The sequence below is a fragment of the Rhinopithecus bieti genome, unplaced genomic scaffold (assembly GCF_001698545.2).
Source record: "Rhinopithecus bieti isolate Rb0 unplaced genomic scaffold, ASM169854v2 scaffold_13259, whole genome shotgun sequence".
Taxonomy (NCBI): Eukaryota; Metazoa; Chordata; class Mammalia; order Primates; family Cercopithecidae; genus Rhinopithecus; species Rhinopithecus bieti.
In genome coordinates this window covers 3234792-3251900 of record NW_016807544.1, presented here as the reverse complement: position 1 = coordinate 3251900, position 17109 = coordinate 3234792, and the positions used below count along the sequence as shown (strand labels likewise).

General features: G+C 45.9%; 2 protein-coding genes across 10 annotated transcripts in view; one reads left to right on the top strand and one right to left on the bottom strand.

Annotated features, from left to right (window-relative positions):
* HEATR4 (HEAT repeat containing 4) overlaps positions 1-17109 on the top strand; it is a 52015-nt gene that overhangs the window by 32221 nt on the left and 2685 nt on the right. For 3 of the 9 annotated variants that reach the window (XM_017882818.1, XM_017882815.1, XM_017882816.1), the window contains 4 exons: positions 723-912; positions 2077-2155; positions 3974-4133; positions 6190-6248. In XM_017882818.1, the coding sequence (XP_017738307.1) occupies positions 723-912; positions 2077-2155; positions 3974-4133; positions 6190-6248 (488 nt within the window). Of the gene's footprint in view, positions 1-722; positions 913-2076; positions 2156-3973; positions 4134-6189; positions 6249-12088; positions 12185-17109 lie in introns of those variants that run through there. The other 6 variants (XR_001887461.1, XR_001887462.1, XM_017882817.1 and 3 more) reach the window with 6 other exon arrangements.
* RIOX1 (ribosomal oxygenase 1) lies at positions 6281-8476 on the bottom strand. The gene has a single exon (XM_017882821.1). The coding sequence runs from the start codon at positions 8287-8289 to the stop codon at positions 6364-6366; it is 1926 nt and encodes a 641-aa protein (XP_017738310.1). The 5' UTR covers positions 8290-8476; the 3' UTR covers positions 6281-6363.

Here is a 17109-nt window from a genome sequence, read left to right as displayed (position 1 = left end):
AAAAAAAAAAAAAAAAAAAAAAAAAAAAATACCTTTCACTATGCAAGTATAACTGATCCCCAGAAACTCTCTAATAAAGGGGTAAAGTGCAGGAGAGGTAATGATCTTAGCTTTTCAGATGTTCCTTGTCTGAGAAGAGAAAGATAATTTTCTTCTTCAATTTTTAGTCAAAGATCCTGAGTCTAGGTATATGTCAATCTTAAGTTAAAGACAGGGCTGAGAAGGCAGTCCTAGCCAACAGAATTAAGGATAAGATCCAAGTATGTATCCACTGCTGGATGCATCTTGTTTTCCTTGGATATCTCAACTATCACGCTCTATAAGTCAGATCAGTTTCAAGACTGCTACAGCCCTAAAACCCTGCCCCTTAATCAGCCTAGTTTCTTTTTAGAATATTTGGCATTGCTTTTCTTTTTGTCATAGATAAATAATTGTGCCTCCTTTCCCCATCACCCTGCTGGGACTAGGTGGGTCTTCCATGTTATCTGTTCTATATTTCATCCCCCAAATAGGCAAATATCCTAATGGGCAAGGATGGGATGGAACATCCCTCTTCTAGGAATCCTTTGGAGGTAATGTCCCACTCTAACCTATCCTTAAAATTATAATGGTGATTACCATCCAAAAGGGAAAGTACTGTTTGCAAAACTCAATTTATTTCTGGATGCTAGAATATAGTAAGCTCAGTCTTCAGGGACATGCTGCCCCTCTAATCTCTGCAGCTTTGGGACAGATTGGGCAAGTAAGTCCCAAGCTGACGGATCTTCTACTCTGGGCTATTCACTATGAAGAGTCACCAGGTGTACGGCTGGAAGCTTGCCGTAGCATCCTAGCCCTGAAACTTCAAGGGGACCGGGTCAGGGACACCTTCCTAGACGTGCTGCTCCTGGAGAACCACGATGCTGTTCTAAAGTAAGCACTAAACCTCTGGCTCCCACCATGACCTTATACGGCCAACTCTCACATCTTTGCTCATTGAACATACTCCTGACTTTCCAGGCTGCCTAACGGCAGTAAAAGCACAGTCTCACCTGCACATTCACCACTCACCCACGTAGGTAACAGAAAAACTGGCCTAAATTAGATTGAAAGTCAAACTTATGTAGTTCATGTATCTTTTCTCCCCACCAGGATGGTTTTAAGTTATTCATACATTCAACTAACATTTATCAAGTGCCTATTGGGACAACAAGTTTTAGAGTCAAAAAGACCAGGGTTTGAATTCCAGCTCTGGCATGCAATAGCTATGTGAGCCTATGTAAGGTATTTAAACTCTGTGAGCCCATTTTTTTCAATCTATCAAATGCAGGTGATAGTCTACATTATAGAGTTGTGGTGACAATTAATGAGATGACATGTTTAGCACCTGTCATAAAAGTGTTCAGTAAATGGTACCTATTGGCACCTTCAAATATAGTCTTGGCCAGATGCGGTGGCTCATATCTGTAATCCCAACACTTTGGGAGGCCGAGGCAGGTGGATCACCTGAGGTGAGGAATTTGAGACCAGCCTGGCCAACATTGCAAAACCCGTCTCTACTAAAAATACAAAAATTAGACAGGCATGGCCAGGTGTGGTGGCTCACACCTGCAGCCCCAACACTTTGGGAGGCCAAGGTGGGTGGATCACCTGAGGTCGGGAGCTCTAAACCAGCCTGGTAAACATGGTGAAACCCCATCTCTACTAAAAATATAAAAATTAGCTGGACATGGTGGCGCACACCTATAATCCCAGCTACTCGGGAGGCTGAGGCAGGAGAATTGCTTGAACCTGGGAGGCGGAGGTTGCAGTGAGCCGAGATCATGCCACTGCACTCCAGCTCTGGGCAACAGAGCAAGACTCCATCTTGGAAAAACAAAAAACAAACAAAAAAACCCACAAGTATATTGTCTCAAAAACTGTACAGTATTCCTATAAGCTAAGCATTACACCATTTTTGCATATAAGGCTCAGAAAACTGCACAGTTAGGATTGGAACTTGGGATTCTTAACTGATTCCAAGTCCTATATTTTGTACCCCCATACTTCTTTAAAGGGCAGGGTAGAATAATCTAAGAAGTCCTTCTTATCTTTCAGGGAAATGTACCAGACAATGAAGATACTCAACTTAGGAAATGAAGGAAACCAAGAAATGCTTCAGGAGATCAAGAACAGGGTAAATAAATGCAAGCTCTGTTTTCAAGAGAAAATTCAGGGCTCTCAAGAGTTCCTCAGACCCTGTCCTCCTCAAACATGTACATACCCTTTTTCCCACCATAGAAATACTTTCAAAAACCCCAGACACAGATGCCGCATCATTTGAAGATGCAAAGCACCTGTGCAAGATTGGGTTATAAGGTCCTACTAGTAAAGACAAAAACAAAACAAAAATCCTATTAGTCCTATCAAGTAGCACTCAAAAATCAGTTTATTGCTATTGTTTCAGAAATACTATTTCCCTCCCTTCCTGTTTTCTCCCCATCATCCCCAAACCCAAGTTGTTTAAAACTTTTTCCTTTTTTGCAAATAGGCATAGAGAAGGAATAAGGGACAGGAGCTGGCCCCTAGATTTTCTTCTTAATTTTCTGAATTCCTAATCTGGGTTCTCTCACCAAAGAAAATCTCTAGCTGAAAGGATTAATATAATTTTCCTTTTTTTTTTTTTTGGAGGGGGGGACAGTCTCGCTCTGTCGCCTAGGCTGGAGTGCAGTGGTGTGATCTTGGCTCACTGCAACCTCCACCTCCTGGGTTCAAGTGATTCTCGTGCCTCAGTCACCAAAGTAGCTGGGATTATAGGCATGTGCCACCACACCCAACTAATTTTTTTGTGTTTTTAGTGGAGACAAGGTTTTGCTATGTTGGCCAGGCTAGTCTTGAACTCCTGGCCTCAAGTGATCCACCCGCCTCAGCCTCCCAAAGTGCTAGGATTACAGGCGTGAGCCATTACACCTGTCCTGGATTGTTTTAATTTTTCAAAACTGTTAGATGAGATGAAGGAATAGAGGAGAAAGGACTTTGAAAAGGTAATTCAAGAAACCAACTTCACACCAAGCAAATATTTCTTAGCAGGTTCCTTTCATCATGCCCAAAAAGCTGAAGTAAAATTTTTTTTTTTTTTTTGAGACGGAGTCTCGCTCTGTCACCCAGCCTGAAGTGCAGTGGCCGGATCTCAGCTCACTGCAAGCTCGCCTCCCGGGTTTATGCCATTCTCCTGCCTCAGCCTCCCGAGTAGCTGGGACTACAGGCGCCTGCCACCTCGCCAGGCTAGTTTTTTGTATTTTTTAGTAGAGACGGAGTTTCACTGTGTTAGCCAGGATGGTCTCGATCTCCTGACCTCATGATCCGCCTGTCTCGGCCTCCCAAAGTGCTGGGATTACAGGTTTGAGCCACTGCGCCCAGCCCTGAAGTAAAATTTTCATGAACAGGTATAAAAAATCTCCAACCAATATCATAAGAGAACAATGTTCTCAGGCATTTATGTACCACCTACTACTGATAAGCATATGCAATTAGTTACTTCTTTTTTTTCTAGAGACAGGGTCTCACTTTGTTGCCCAGGCTGGAGTGCAGTGGCATGATCACAGCTCACTGTAGCCTTGAACTGTTGGGCTCAAGTGATCCTCCCTCCTCAGCCTCCCACAATTACTTTATTAATTTTTTTTGTTTTTTGATAATTTGCTGCCTAGTACAGGTGTTTTGTTTTGCATTATTTGCTCGTTTTTTGATAATTTGCTGCCTAGTACAGGTGTTTTGTTTTGCATTATTTGCTCGTTTTTTGATAATTTGCTGCCTAGTACAGGTGTTTTGTTTTGCATTATTTGCTCGTTTTTTGATAATTTGCTGCCTAGTACAGGTGTTTTGTTTTGCATTATTTGCTCGTTTTTTGATAATTTGCTGCCTAGTACAGGTGTTTTGTTTTGCATTATTTGCTCGTTTTTTGATAATTTGCTGCCTAGTACAGGTGTTTTGTTTTGCATTATTTGTTCTAATTTAGATTAAAACACTAAGCCAAAAGGACTTGCTGACACAGAAAATACTCAAGCTGGAGATAGTCATGGGAAAAGTGAGGGAGGAAGCAAAACGTGTTTACTTGAAACCCAAAGGAGAACAAGAACCACTAACACTCCAAACTTTACTCCAAGAAACTTTTCAGGGTAGGTTTCCTAGGGGTGAGTTCTATGCCTTGATTCCTTTAATAAGCCTCTTCCAGGATCTGGATGTTTTGGGACTTAGTAACAAGGCTTGGAGGAAGAAAGAGTCAGGAAAGGGTCCTTCCCTCTTGGCTACCATCCACTCAGTCTTTGTTATTTTTTTTTGTTCCCCAGGTTTTTATTCATATATTTTCTCCCTTAAAAAAAAAAAGTTATCTCTATTTGAACTGATTTAAAAGTTAGGTCAAAACAGGACATATCAGAAAAACACAAGTCTTTATAAAACAATACTACCATGTTATGTTTGATTAAGCACCCAAAAAAGCCTTATGAGCTTAACCTTAATAGTGGTAGTGGCTGGTGGTCAGGCATGGTGGTGCACACCTGAAATCCCAGTGCTTTGGGAGGCCACGATGGGAGGATCACCCCAGGCCAGGAGTTCAAAACCAGTCTGGGCAACATAGCAAGACCCCTCCATCTCTACAAAAAAAAAAAAAATTAAAAATTATCTGGGTATGGTGGCACACACCGGAAGTCCTACCTACTAAGGAGCCTGAGGTGGGAGGATTGCTTTAGCCCAGGAGGTTGAGGCTGCAGTAACCCAAGATCTCACCACTGCACCCCAGCCTGGGCAACAGAGTGGGACCCTGTCTCAAACAAACAAAAAATAGTGCTTATCTCTGGAAAGTGGGGTTGGAGGGAGAACTATCATTTTTACTTAATGTATGTCTATGCTTTTGTAACTTTTTAAAAAAGACCTTATAAAGTTCTCAACCTTAAACAGAAAACTATCCATTATGGTGATAGACTCTTAAGAGTCCCAGACACAACCTAAATGATCAGGGTGCAGAAATCAAGCTGTACCAAAATATACTTACAAAATCTGTGTGTCCGAGCATAGCAGCTACCTCAGGTCACTCAGCCAGCTGCCTACCAGCTACCACCCCAAACCCAGGTCTTCTGGTTCCAAGTCCAGTGCTCTTTTTGGTACATCAGGCACTTTTCCACCAACCATGAGAATATTCACTTGTCAGATTTGGGGAAGTTTCTTCCAACTGCCAGAATAAAAATGAGAGTGGAAAGTAACTTGAACACCAGCCTTCCTTCATGGCTAGCTTGCTAAAAGTTGGTTGCCGAAGGTCCATGAAGGCACAACTAGGTGACATGCTGCCCTTATGACAGCAGTGCCAGCCATGGATGCAAGCAAACAGTGAGCAAAAAAGTACCATGTTCTTAAAACTGAAATAGCTAGTACGAAATAATTTTTCTATTAGAATTGGGTTGCATAATTAAATAGCATAAATTATCCCCAAAGTTAGTGAACTGGTCCCAATCAGATGAGATTTTTGAGATCGAGTCTCGCTCTGTTGCCCAGGCTGGAGTGCAGTGGCACGATCTCAGCTCACTGCAACTTCCGCCTTCCAGGTTCAAGCGATCCTCCTGCCTCAGCCCCCTAGTAGCTGGGATTACAGGCACGTGCCACCATGCCTGGCTAATTTTTGTATTTTTACTAGAGACGGGGTTTTGCCATGTTGCCCAGGCTGGTCTCAAACTGCTGACCGCAGGTGATCCACCTGCCTTGGCCTCTCAAAGTGCTGGGATTACAGGCATGAGCACTGCACCCAGCCTGAGATTCTCTTCCTTAAGAGATTAACATGCTCCTTTTACATTCTACAACCACCCCAAGTTGCTTTTCACTTCAGCCATTATAGATTTTCCCTATCTTCCTCCCGCTCCTGCATTTCTTCAAACTATCCCACATAATAATCTAGCCCTAGAAAAGGGAAACATTCTTTGGCACTTTAATAACTTTTCTAAGGTTCATACAAATTTAACAATAACAGGATACTGACCCCAACCCTCCCCCCAAACAGTGAAAAAGAACTCAGATGAAAGATCCAAATTCCAAAAAAAATCTAATGTCTGTCTCAAGCAGAATGACACGGTCAGTGCTACCCAGTACACTGAAGCCTAAGGGTGATGAAGTTGGTGCTCTGAAATGATCACAGATCAAGGGTTTTTTTCTACCTCCAACTTCTCCTTTTCCTTTTGTACCTAGACGAGATGGTTCTTCCTAGAAGACCTTCTGAGGTTTGTGACATTGAAGCAGTCATAAAGGTAAATGTGAGCACACTGATGGTTATCAAGGTAAGAAGATGAGTTAAAAAAAAAAAAAAAGTAGCAGTGGCAGGGGAGAATCACTACTGCCTTGTTTCCAGCAATCAGCAAGAAACTAACTTAGGGCTAGAGGCATCTTGGTGAGCAGCAGCCCCTTATCAAACAACATGGTTGCCAAGGAAAGCTGGTCCTCCACACTGTCACAGGGCAGGTCCCCCACTCTCACAAACTCTGGGTAAGAACGCAGCAACAGTTCCATGGCATCAGCTTGCTGGGGGTATATTTCCAAGCATTTGGGTTCTTCCAGATGATACACACGGGAGTTTTCCACTGTGTAATAGAGAAACAAATGGCCCCCCTCACCCACCAGCCGAGCTATCCCATCCTGAAGCATGTGGACTTCTGTTTCTGTTGTCAACTGGGCCCCCACGTTTACAGGCTCTCCAGCCTCCCAGCGAATTGGAAGCCCGTAAACACTTAGTGCCCTCTCCCTATCAGTCAAAACAGGGGGCAGAGAATCGTGGATGAAGTCTTTGGCTCGCTGGTCGGCCACAGCATCGACAGGAGCAAAGTGTCCCAGGCGGGCAACCAAGACCCGCACCTTCTCCATGAAAGCGGTTCTTCGCGGATCCTTAGAATCTGAATGCTGGGCCCCCATGTAATCCATGAAGTCTCGGGGCAGACCCCTCCGAAACTCCACATTTTCTTCCATTGCAGCCTGCACGGCCAGAGGCAGTATGGCCTCTAAGAAGTCACCCCAGGTATTGCGCTGGTACGTGGACAAGGTGAGGTGCAGAGAGTGGACTCCATCCTGGCATTCTGCTTGGTGAATGAAGCCCCGAGGAAAATACAGCAAATCTCCAGGTTCCAGCACGGTCTGCAGCACCGGCTCACCGAGGTCGTCCTGACTGAAGTTGGGGCTGGATGTCAGAGCCAGTTCCTCGGTTGGGACTCGGGGTCGGTATACACGCCAGAGTTTCCTACCTTCCAGCTGCAGCACGAAGGCCTCGATGTCGTCGTAGTGGGGGGCAAAGCCCTGCGAGTTAGGGGGCGTGAGGTAAACGTTGGAGCCTGCCATGCTTCCAAACTGCTCTTGAAGCACAGCCAAAAACTGCCACACAGTGGTAGAGAAAGCCTGCGGACAGAGGAGGCGCAGGGAGCAGCCGGCCTGGTACAGGGACCACGCGGCAGCGGGCAGCGCGCGGCCGGGTGGGTTCAGGGTCTCGCGTCGCCCGTTGATGTAGCGAGCGGCGTCCAAGTGCTGGCCGAATTGCACCTCCTCGTTGCGCAGCATCAAGTCCAGGTCGGCGGTAGAGAAAAGTCCCTGGTAGTAGGTGTGGTCCTGCCGCCGCACCAGCACTGCCTCCCGCTCCCATAGGCGCCGGTAGAAGTGATCTGGCGGCATGGGCGCGATGAGCCACTCAAAGAGGCGCGCCGCTCGCCGCCGGCTGCTGGGGATGCGGTTCAGCTCGGCCAAGACGCGCCGCAGCGGGGAGTCCCAAGCCGGCTCCCCACCCGTGTTATCCACCTGCGGCCCTGACGCCGTCGCAGGGGCCCCGGACGACTGGGCGGCCGCCAAGTGCTGCGCGGTGCACAGCAGGGCCGAAGTCTCCACCACCCGGGCCGGCGCGGCTGGCACCTCCACCAGACGTGCGGGCGGCGCGGAAGCCGGCACCAGGCGCGCCGGCGGGGTCTGCAGGGAGCGCGCGGCGGGCGAGGCCTCCAGCAGCTCTGCAGGCCCCAGGTGGCCGTATGACTCTCGCCGGGCTGCGTCCGGGACGGCCGCCACCGCCGCCCCACCGGGTAGCGTGTCCCCCAGGTCGTCGGCCGTCGACTCCACCCTCGAGTCCTCCGAGTCCTTGCTAGGCAGCGTCTGCGCCCTCAGCGCTGCCATGCAGGGTACAACACCTCTCATCTGCCTTCGTATCTTCCTGGGCCTCAAGGGCAGGGCCAGGACCGACCCGCTGTGTGGCTGAGACTTGCGCCGGCGCCTCGGCCGCCCGCGCCTCAACGGCCCTGCACTGGCCTGGAGCCCATCCATGGCGAGACCGGACTAGATCTTCTTCCCCGCCCGCCCGGGGCCGACGCTATAGAGGTTCCTGAATGCAGCGGCTGCGGTGCACTCTGGGAAGGGGGCGCGGCCTCCAGCCACCTAGTGCTTGGCCACGCCCACTATTCTTCTATTCGGTCCCTCCCGCTGGCTTTCTTTAAATGTTTGGCTTCAAGCTATAGCGGCAAGAACCCTTGCCAAACAAACAAGGAATCTACACTCAGAGAGCAATTTAAAAATCAAGTTGCGGCCAAGCGCGGTGGTTCACGCCTGTAATCCTAGCACTTTCGGAGACCGAGGTGTGTGGATCACCTGAGGACAGGAGTTCGAGACCAACCTGACCAATATGGTGGAACCCCGTCTCTACTAAAATTGCAAGAATTGCTCAGGCGCGGTGGCTCACGCCTGTAATCCGAGCACTCTGGGAGGCCTAGGCGGGCGGATCACGAGCTCAGCAGATCGAGACCATCCTGGCTAACAAGGTGAAACTCCGTCTCTACTAAAAAAGAAAAATACAAAAAATTAGCCGGGCGTGGTGGTGGGCGCCTGTAGTCCCAGCTACTCGGGAGGCTGAGGCAGGAGAATGGCATGAACCCAGGAGGCAGAGCTTGCAGTGAGCCAGGATGGTACCACTGCCCTCCAGCCTGGGCGACAGAGCGAGACTCAAAACAATTTAAAAAAAAATGATAATTACAGAAATTAGCCAGGTGTGTTGGCTTGCACCTGTAGTCCCAGCTACTTGGGAGGCTGATACAGGAGAATTGCTTGAACCCGGGAGGTGGAGGTTGTAGTGAGCCGAGGTCGTGCCACCGCACTCCATCTCAAAAAACAACAAGAAGCACAAAATCAAGTTACTAGAGACTCCCCAGGAGAAATGGCTACTTGACTGTTCTTTCCTTCTAGTCTTTGCATATTGCAGTGTTCCTTGGATGTCCTCATTTCTGAACAGGATGTTCCACTGGCAACTTCTCACCAAAAAGTGCAGACCTCTTGTTTTCAAGGAATGCCCCCAGGCAGTTTGAGTTCCGTATAAACTTCTGCTCTGCAGATGAATTCGCTGACTGAAGCCCTATCTAGGAGTTCCTCCACCTAACTTCTGTCCCTCCTTTCTCCAATACAAATTCTCAAATTCATTGTCCTCTCTCTGAAAAAGAAGTTATGTTTTCCTCTACTTGCATTCTTGATATCTGCCCTTCCTGCCCCTCTGGGATTTTGTTTCTTTAGCTGCAACTTCTCTGGCTCTTAAATTCGAGTTCTTAAATCTGGGCCTCTAATTTAAATTAAACAGGCAATGTGGTGGCATGAGGGTGTAATTTTTGAGAACATGGTCGCTGTCTATCATGCAACTAATTGCTTTGTACATAAAGATTCCTTGTCTTCATTTGAATCATTTAAGAAATAAAAGTGCCGGGTCAAAAAGTAAGATACTTTTTGTGATTATTAATAGGTTTTACCAAATTGCCTTCCAAGAGAGTTTACAATGTTTCAAGCAATGATAAACATATTAGACTACAGTACATGGCCTCTAGGACCTTTCTCTGTTTGAGCTTTCAACACTCCCTCTTTCTGAGTTGCACGCCTATCCAAACACTTGCCAAGGCTTTTAGATTTTGCCCTTACCCATGTCTAACATCCACCCTTTTTTATTTCTCACATAGTCTGTTACACATACAGTTCTCAACTGGGGGTGATATTGCCTCCATAGAGACATTTGGCAATGTCATATAGGGGGTGAGGGGTTATCTAACATCTAGTAAATAGACACTAGAGACACTGCTAAACATTCTACAATATTAAGGACGACCCTCCCACAACAAATAATTATCCGATGCAAAATGTCAGCAGTGTAGTGTTGAGACAGAGAAATCCTGGTTTATTACAAATAACCTCCCAACTAGTCTCTTTACCTTTATTTTCATTTTATTTTGAGACAGGATCTTGCTGTGTTGCTCCAACCCCTGTGTTGCAATGGCCCAATCTTGGCTCAGTGCAACCTCCGCCTCCCAAGTTCAAGTGATTCTCCTGCCTCAGCCTCCCAGGTAGCTGGGATTACATGCACCTGCTACCACTGAAGCTAATTTTTGTATTTTTAGTAGAGATGGGGTTTCACCGTGTTGGTCAGGTTGGTCTCAAACTCCCGACCTCAGGTGATCCACCCATCTCAGCCTCCCAAAGTGCTGGGATTGCAGGCATGAGCTACGGCGCCCAGCCGTCCCATTACCGTTAATTGCTCCTGTATTAGCCGTTTTCACATTGCTATAAAGAACTACCTGAGACTGAGTAATTTATAAAGAAAAGAGGTTTAATTGGCTCACAGTTCCTCAGGCTGTACAGGAAGCATGGTTGGGGAGGCCTAAAGAAACTTAAAATCATGGTGGAAGGTGAAGGGGAAGCAAGCTCACGCCTGAAATCCCAGCATTTCAGGAGGCCAAGGTGGGCGGATCACGAGGTCAGGAGATCAAGACCATCCTGGCTAGCTAACACGGTGAAACCCCATCTCTACTAAAAATACAAAAAATTAGCTGGGCATGATGGCACACGCCTGTAGTCCCAGCTATTCAGGAGGCTGAGGCAGGAGAATTGCATGAACCCAGGAGGTGGAGGTCGCAGTGAGTCCAGATCGCGTCACTACACTCCAGCCTGGGTGACAGAGCGTGACTCCATCTCAAACAAAAACAAAAACAACCAGATCTTGTGAGAACTCAACCACCATCACTGAGAGCACCAAGGGGGAAATCTGCCTCCATGATCCAATCACCTCCCACTGGGTCCCTCCCCCAACATTGGGGATTACAAATCCCCACATGAGATTTGGGTGGGGACACAGAGCCAAACCATATCATCTCCCATGCCAATTTATACCACAGATAGCTACAAGATTAATTTTCTCAAGTTGAGGCCCCAAGTTTGTAATCACCCTACTCAAAATCTACCCATGTGCCCCATTGACCAATCCAAGTTCCTCAGCTAGGTACTGAAGTCACATAACGTTACAGCCTATCATCCCCAACCCCTATAAACTCTACTTCTACAAGATAGACTGTTTGCTGTTGCTTACCTATATCGTCCTTCATATGTTTTCTCAGGCTATTTCCTCTGCATGCTGTCCTCCAATTATCTTTTGTCAAAACCCTAATTAAAGCCCATTTCACATTCCGTCTCCTCTCCAAAGGCCCTACCATCTCCTTCATCTCAAGAGAATTTTGACTCTTTCACATGAATTTAATACATTGTGCTGGATAATTCGTGCTCTTGTCATATTCCTTCCTAAAATTCAAGGAAAAGACTTCCTTGTGCCTTTTTCTATCCTGTCTTGCATTTAGCACACTGCCCTGGGATTACAAGCATGAGCCACCATGCCCTGCTAAAAATATATGCTTTGTTTGTTTGTTTGTTTTGAGATGGAGTCTTGCTCTGTCACCCAGACTGGAGTGCAGTGGTGCTATCTTGGCCCACTGCAACCTCTGCCTCCCAGATTCAAGCAATTCTCCTGCCTCAGCCTCCCGAGTAGCTGGGATTATAGGCACCCCCTACCACACCCGACTAATTTTGATATTTTTAGTAGAGACGGGGTTTCCCATGTTGGCCAGGCTGGTCTCAAACTCCTGGCCCAGGTGATCTGCCCGCCTCAGCCTCCCAAAGAGATGGGATTACAGGCGTGAGCGACTGCGCCCAGCCAAAATACAGTATTTTTTAAACAATACACTTTACTTTCTCTAATTCATCTCATTTTTCTTGATTTTTAAGCATTGCTTGCCTTACTCTTCTGTTTTTTGTTTTGAATCAATAGAATTCCCTTTAAAAAAATCAAAGGAACTTGACATTCTGAATATAGATGTTAATCATTGTTATTCAGAGAAACTGCTACAGAAAAGAAGAGCCAACGGTATGTTTAAGTATACATAGTATGATTTAAAGCCTATCAGGAAAGTACCCCAAATTATCTCTCCCATCAAAATTCATCCCATCATTAGATAGTTATTCTTGAATTAGTCATTGTCACTTTCACTTCATCTATATCTAAAATGTAAATATACCAGGAAGGGTGATATATACTAAATTGTAAGTTCCTTTTTTTTTTTTTTCAAGACAGAGTCTCACTCTGTCACCCAGGCTGGAGTGCAATGGCACGATCTCGGCTCACTGCAATCTCCACCTCCTGGGTTCAAGCGATTCTCCTGTCTCCTGTCTCCACCTCCCAAGTAGGCGCACGCCACCACGCCTGGTTAATTTTTGTATTTTCACTAGACGGGGTTTCGCCATGTTGGTCAAGCTGGTCTTGAACTCCTGAGCTCAGGCAAGCCACCCGCCTCAGTCTCCCAAAGTGCTGGGATTACAGATGTGAGCCACCGCACCTGGCCTCATAAGTTCCTTTAAGTGTCTTTTCTTAAAGAAGGAAGGATAGCATGAGTTGTTGAAAGGGAGATGGTGAGAAAGAAATAAAAGGAAAGTAAAAGAAAGCAAATGTCTGAGGCAGTGGTTCTGAACCTAGGGCTATTTTGCACCCCCAGGGGTCATTTAGCAATATCTAGAGATATTTTTGGTTGTCCAACAGTGGGGGTGCTACTATCATCTAGGGATGCTGTAAAACATTCTACAATGTACAATGAAGCCCCATAACAAAGGACTGTCTGGCCCCAAATGTCATAACAAAGGACTATCTGGCCCCAAATGTCATAACAAAGGACTATCTGGCCCCAAATGTCAATAAAAACTTTCAGATGGCAATTCATCAATACAAAATTTTGATATCCTTGACCCAGTAGTAATTCTACATCTAGAAATCTATCCTTAAAAAATATTCACTGGCCAGATGCAGTGGCTAACACCTATAATCCCAATGCTTTGGGAGGCTGAGGTGGGTGAATTGGTTGAGCTCAGGAGTTCCAGACCAGCCTGAACAACATGGCGAGATGCCGTCACTATGAAAAATCAGCACTTTTTTCTTTCTATCTTTCTTTTTTTTGTTTTTGAGACAGAGTCTTGCTTTGTCACCTAGCCTGGAATGCAGTGGCATGATCTTGGCTCACTGCAACCTCTGCCTGCCCAGGTTCAAGTGATTCTTGTACCTCACCTGAGTAGCTTGGATTACAGTCATGTGCCACGATGCCCAACTAATTTTTGTATTTTTAGTTGAGATAGAGTTTTGCCATGTTGGCCAGGCTGGTCTTGAACTCCTGGCCCTAAGTGATCCAACTGCCTTGGCCTCCCAAAGTGCTGGGATTACACAAATGAGCCACCATGCCAAGCCGAAAAATTTTAAATACAAAAATTAGCCAGGCGTGGTGATGTACACCTGTGGTCCCAGCTACTAGGGAGGCTAAGGTGGGAGGATGGCTTGAGCCTGGGATGCAGAGGTTGCAGTGAGCTGAGATGCTGCCACTGCACTCCAGCCTGGGCAATAGAGCCAAACCTTGTCTCAAAAAAAAAAAAAAAAAAAAAAAATTCACCCATGTGTACAAAGATATTTATACATAGATGCTTGTTGCTTATAATTTCAAAACTGGAAATTACTCAAATATGTACCAATCAGCAGTTATTTAAAAGAATGACAAGGAAATGTCTATATATGCGTTAAAATCAAATTTAGAAAAAACAATATGTTGGCCCATTTTTTTTGCTAAAAATGCAGCCCATATCATTATATCATTTATTTTACTTTTTTCCTTTCCCTCTCCTCCCCCTCCCCTCCTCTCCCTCCCTTCCTTTTTTTCCCCTCCCCTCCCTCTCCTCCCCTCCCCTCCCCTTCTCCCCTTCCCTCCCCCCTCCTCCCTCCCTCCCTCCTCTTCCCCCTCTCTTCCCTCCTCTTCTCCCTCCCCTCCCCCCTCTCCCCTCCCTCCCTCCTCTCCTCCCCTCCCTCTCCCTCCTCTCCTCCCCTCCCCTCCCTTTTCCTTCCTTTTCTTCTCTTTTCCTTTTTGAGACAGTTTCCCTCTCTCACCCAGGTGGGAGTGCAGTGGTGCAATCTTGGTTCACTGCACCCTCCACCTCCCAGGTTCAAGCGATTCTCCTGCTTCAGCCTCCCTAGCAGTTGGGATTACAGGCGCCTGCCACCATGCCCAGCCAATTTTTCTATTTTTAGCAAAGGCAGGGTTTCACCATATTGGCTAAGCTGGTCTCAAACTGCTGACCTCAGGTGATCCACTTGCCTCAGCCTTCCAAAGTGCTGGGATTACAGGCATGAGCCTACATTATATATAATTTCTTTAAAACCATATATGGGGTGTGTGTGTGTGTATGTGTGTATGTGTGTGTTTGTCTGCCTGCACAGTTGAATATCTGGAAAGATATAAACCAAACTGAAGACAGAATTTCCCTCTGGGTAATGGGATTATTTGTTATAGAAGAACTTTCTTGTTTAACTTTAGGATGTTAATATAAAGTTTAGGCCGGGCGCGGTGGCTCAAGCCTGTAATCCCAGCACTTTGGGAGGCCGAGATGGGCGGATCACGAGGTCAGGAGATCGAGACCATCCTGGCTAACATGATGAAACCCCGTCTCTACTAAAAAAATACAAAAAAAACTAGCCGGGCGAGGTGGTGGGCGCCTGTAGTCCCAGCTACTCGGGAGGCTGAGGCAGGAGAATGGAGTAAACCCGGGAGGCGGAGCTTGCAGTGAGCTGAGATCCGGCCACTGCACTCCAGCCCAGGTGACAGAGCGAGACTCCGTCTCTAAATAAATAAATAAATAAATAAATAAAATAAAGCTTAGGCTGGGTGTGGTGGCTCATGCCTGTAATCCCAGCACTTTGCGAGGCGGAGGCAGCCAGATCACTTGAGACCAGGAGTTTGAGACCAGCCTGGCCAACATGGTGAAACCCTGTCTCTACTAAAAAATACAAAATTTAGCCAGGTGTGGTGGCATGTACCTATAATCCCAGTTACTCAGGTGGCCAAGGCACGAGAATTGTTTGAACCCGGGAGGTTGCAGTGAGACGAGATCACACCACTGCACTCCAGCCTGGGCAACAGCGCAAGACTCCATCTCAATAACAAACAAACAAACAAACAAAAAAATCACAGTTTGAATAGGCCATCTGGCCCCCAAAGCCTGAAATATCTGCTATTTGGCCTTTTACAGAACAAGTTGGCTGAGTCCTGCTATATCATAAAAGATGCTATCTAGGATGTTGAATTTCCAACTTTTTTGCTTGTTCATATAACCTATAAAATAATTTTGAAAAACGATGTCACCTCTTTACCTTCTTAAATTGACATCTAAAATGAGGCCAGACACAATGGCTCACGGCTGTAATCCCAGCACTTTGGGAGGCCGAGGCAGATAGATCACTTGAGGTCGGGAGTTTGAGACCAGCTTGGCTAACATGGTAAAACCCGTCTCTTCTGAAAATAGAGAAAAATTAGCCAGGTATGGTGGTGCATGCCTGTAATCCCAGCTACTCGGGAGGTTGAGATAGGAGAATCACTTGAACCTGGGAGGCGGAGGTTGCAGTGAGCTGAGATTGAGCCATTGCACTACAGCCTGGGTGACAGAGACGAGACTCCGTCTTAAAAAAAAAAATTGACATCTAAAATATTTTAATTTTAAATAGAAGCAGAGTTTAATTTCAAACATGTAAGTATTCCAGCTTTACATATTGATATTTGAAGTTCAAAACTGAATTTAAATGCATCCATTTGAATCTAAATGCCATAACAGTTTGATAACTACCATCATCCATTTTAAAAAGTAATAAAATTTGTAAGCTCTTCTTTAAAATTAAAAATATTACGTCTTAAAAAAAACCGCTCACATTTCCTTTATGAAGTAACTTCCACACAGATTTTATCCTAATATTCAATTGTGCTTGAAAGTATTTATTTTTCATCATCACATCTGCAACAAAAATCTGTATTTAAATTGAGGTTTGGGGCATGATGGTACATGTAGTTTTAGCTACATGTGAGGCCAGAGACAGGAGGATCACTTGAGCCCAGGAGTTCAAGGTTATAGTGAGCTATGATCGTGCCTGTGAATAGGTACTAGGTACTGCACTCTGGCAGCTGGGGCAACATAGTAAAACACAAAAAACCAAACAAAAAACACCTGATATAAAAAATGAAGGTTTAAAATGTATTTTCCATGACTAGAAGACTGTCTATATTTCTTTCAGGTAATCGTTACAATTATTATTAGTATACTTTATGTTTCAATTTTCCATACATAAATCAGAAATATTAACCCACACTCCCTTGGGAAACAATTTTATTAACTAGAGTACAGTGCTATGTGCAATTCCTGTTATATTTAGTCTTACAGATTCCACACATTTCCAAAGTTTTTCCCACTCCCTTCACTGAAGTTGTTCTATACATTTGTTTCTCTTGCTACATACAGTTCGTATTCCTTCCTAGATCCCCTTACTTCCTAAATTATTATTATTATTAATTTTTGCCTACATTTACTCTGGCTGGGTGGGGTGACTCATGCCTGCAATCCCAGCACTGTGGGAGGCTGAGGTGGGTGGATCACCTGAGGGTCAGGAGTTCGAGACCAGCCTGGCCAACATGGTGAAACCCCATCTCTACTAAAAATACAAAAACTAGCTGGGCATGGTGGTGGGTGCCTGTAATCCCAGCTACTTGGGTCGCTGAGTCGTTTAAAAGAAGCTTGAGGCCGGGCGTGGTGGCTCAAGCCTGTAATCCCAGCACTTTGGGAGGCCGAGAGGGGCGGATCACGAGGTCAGGAGATCGAGACCATCCTGGCAAACACGGTGAAACCCCGTCTCTACTAAAAAATACAAAAAAAACTAGCTGGGTGAGGTGGCGGGCGCCTATAACCCCAGCTACTCGGGAGGCTGAGGCAGGAGAATTG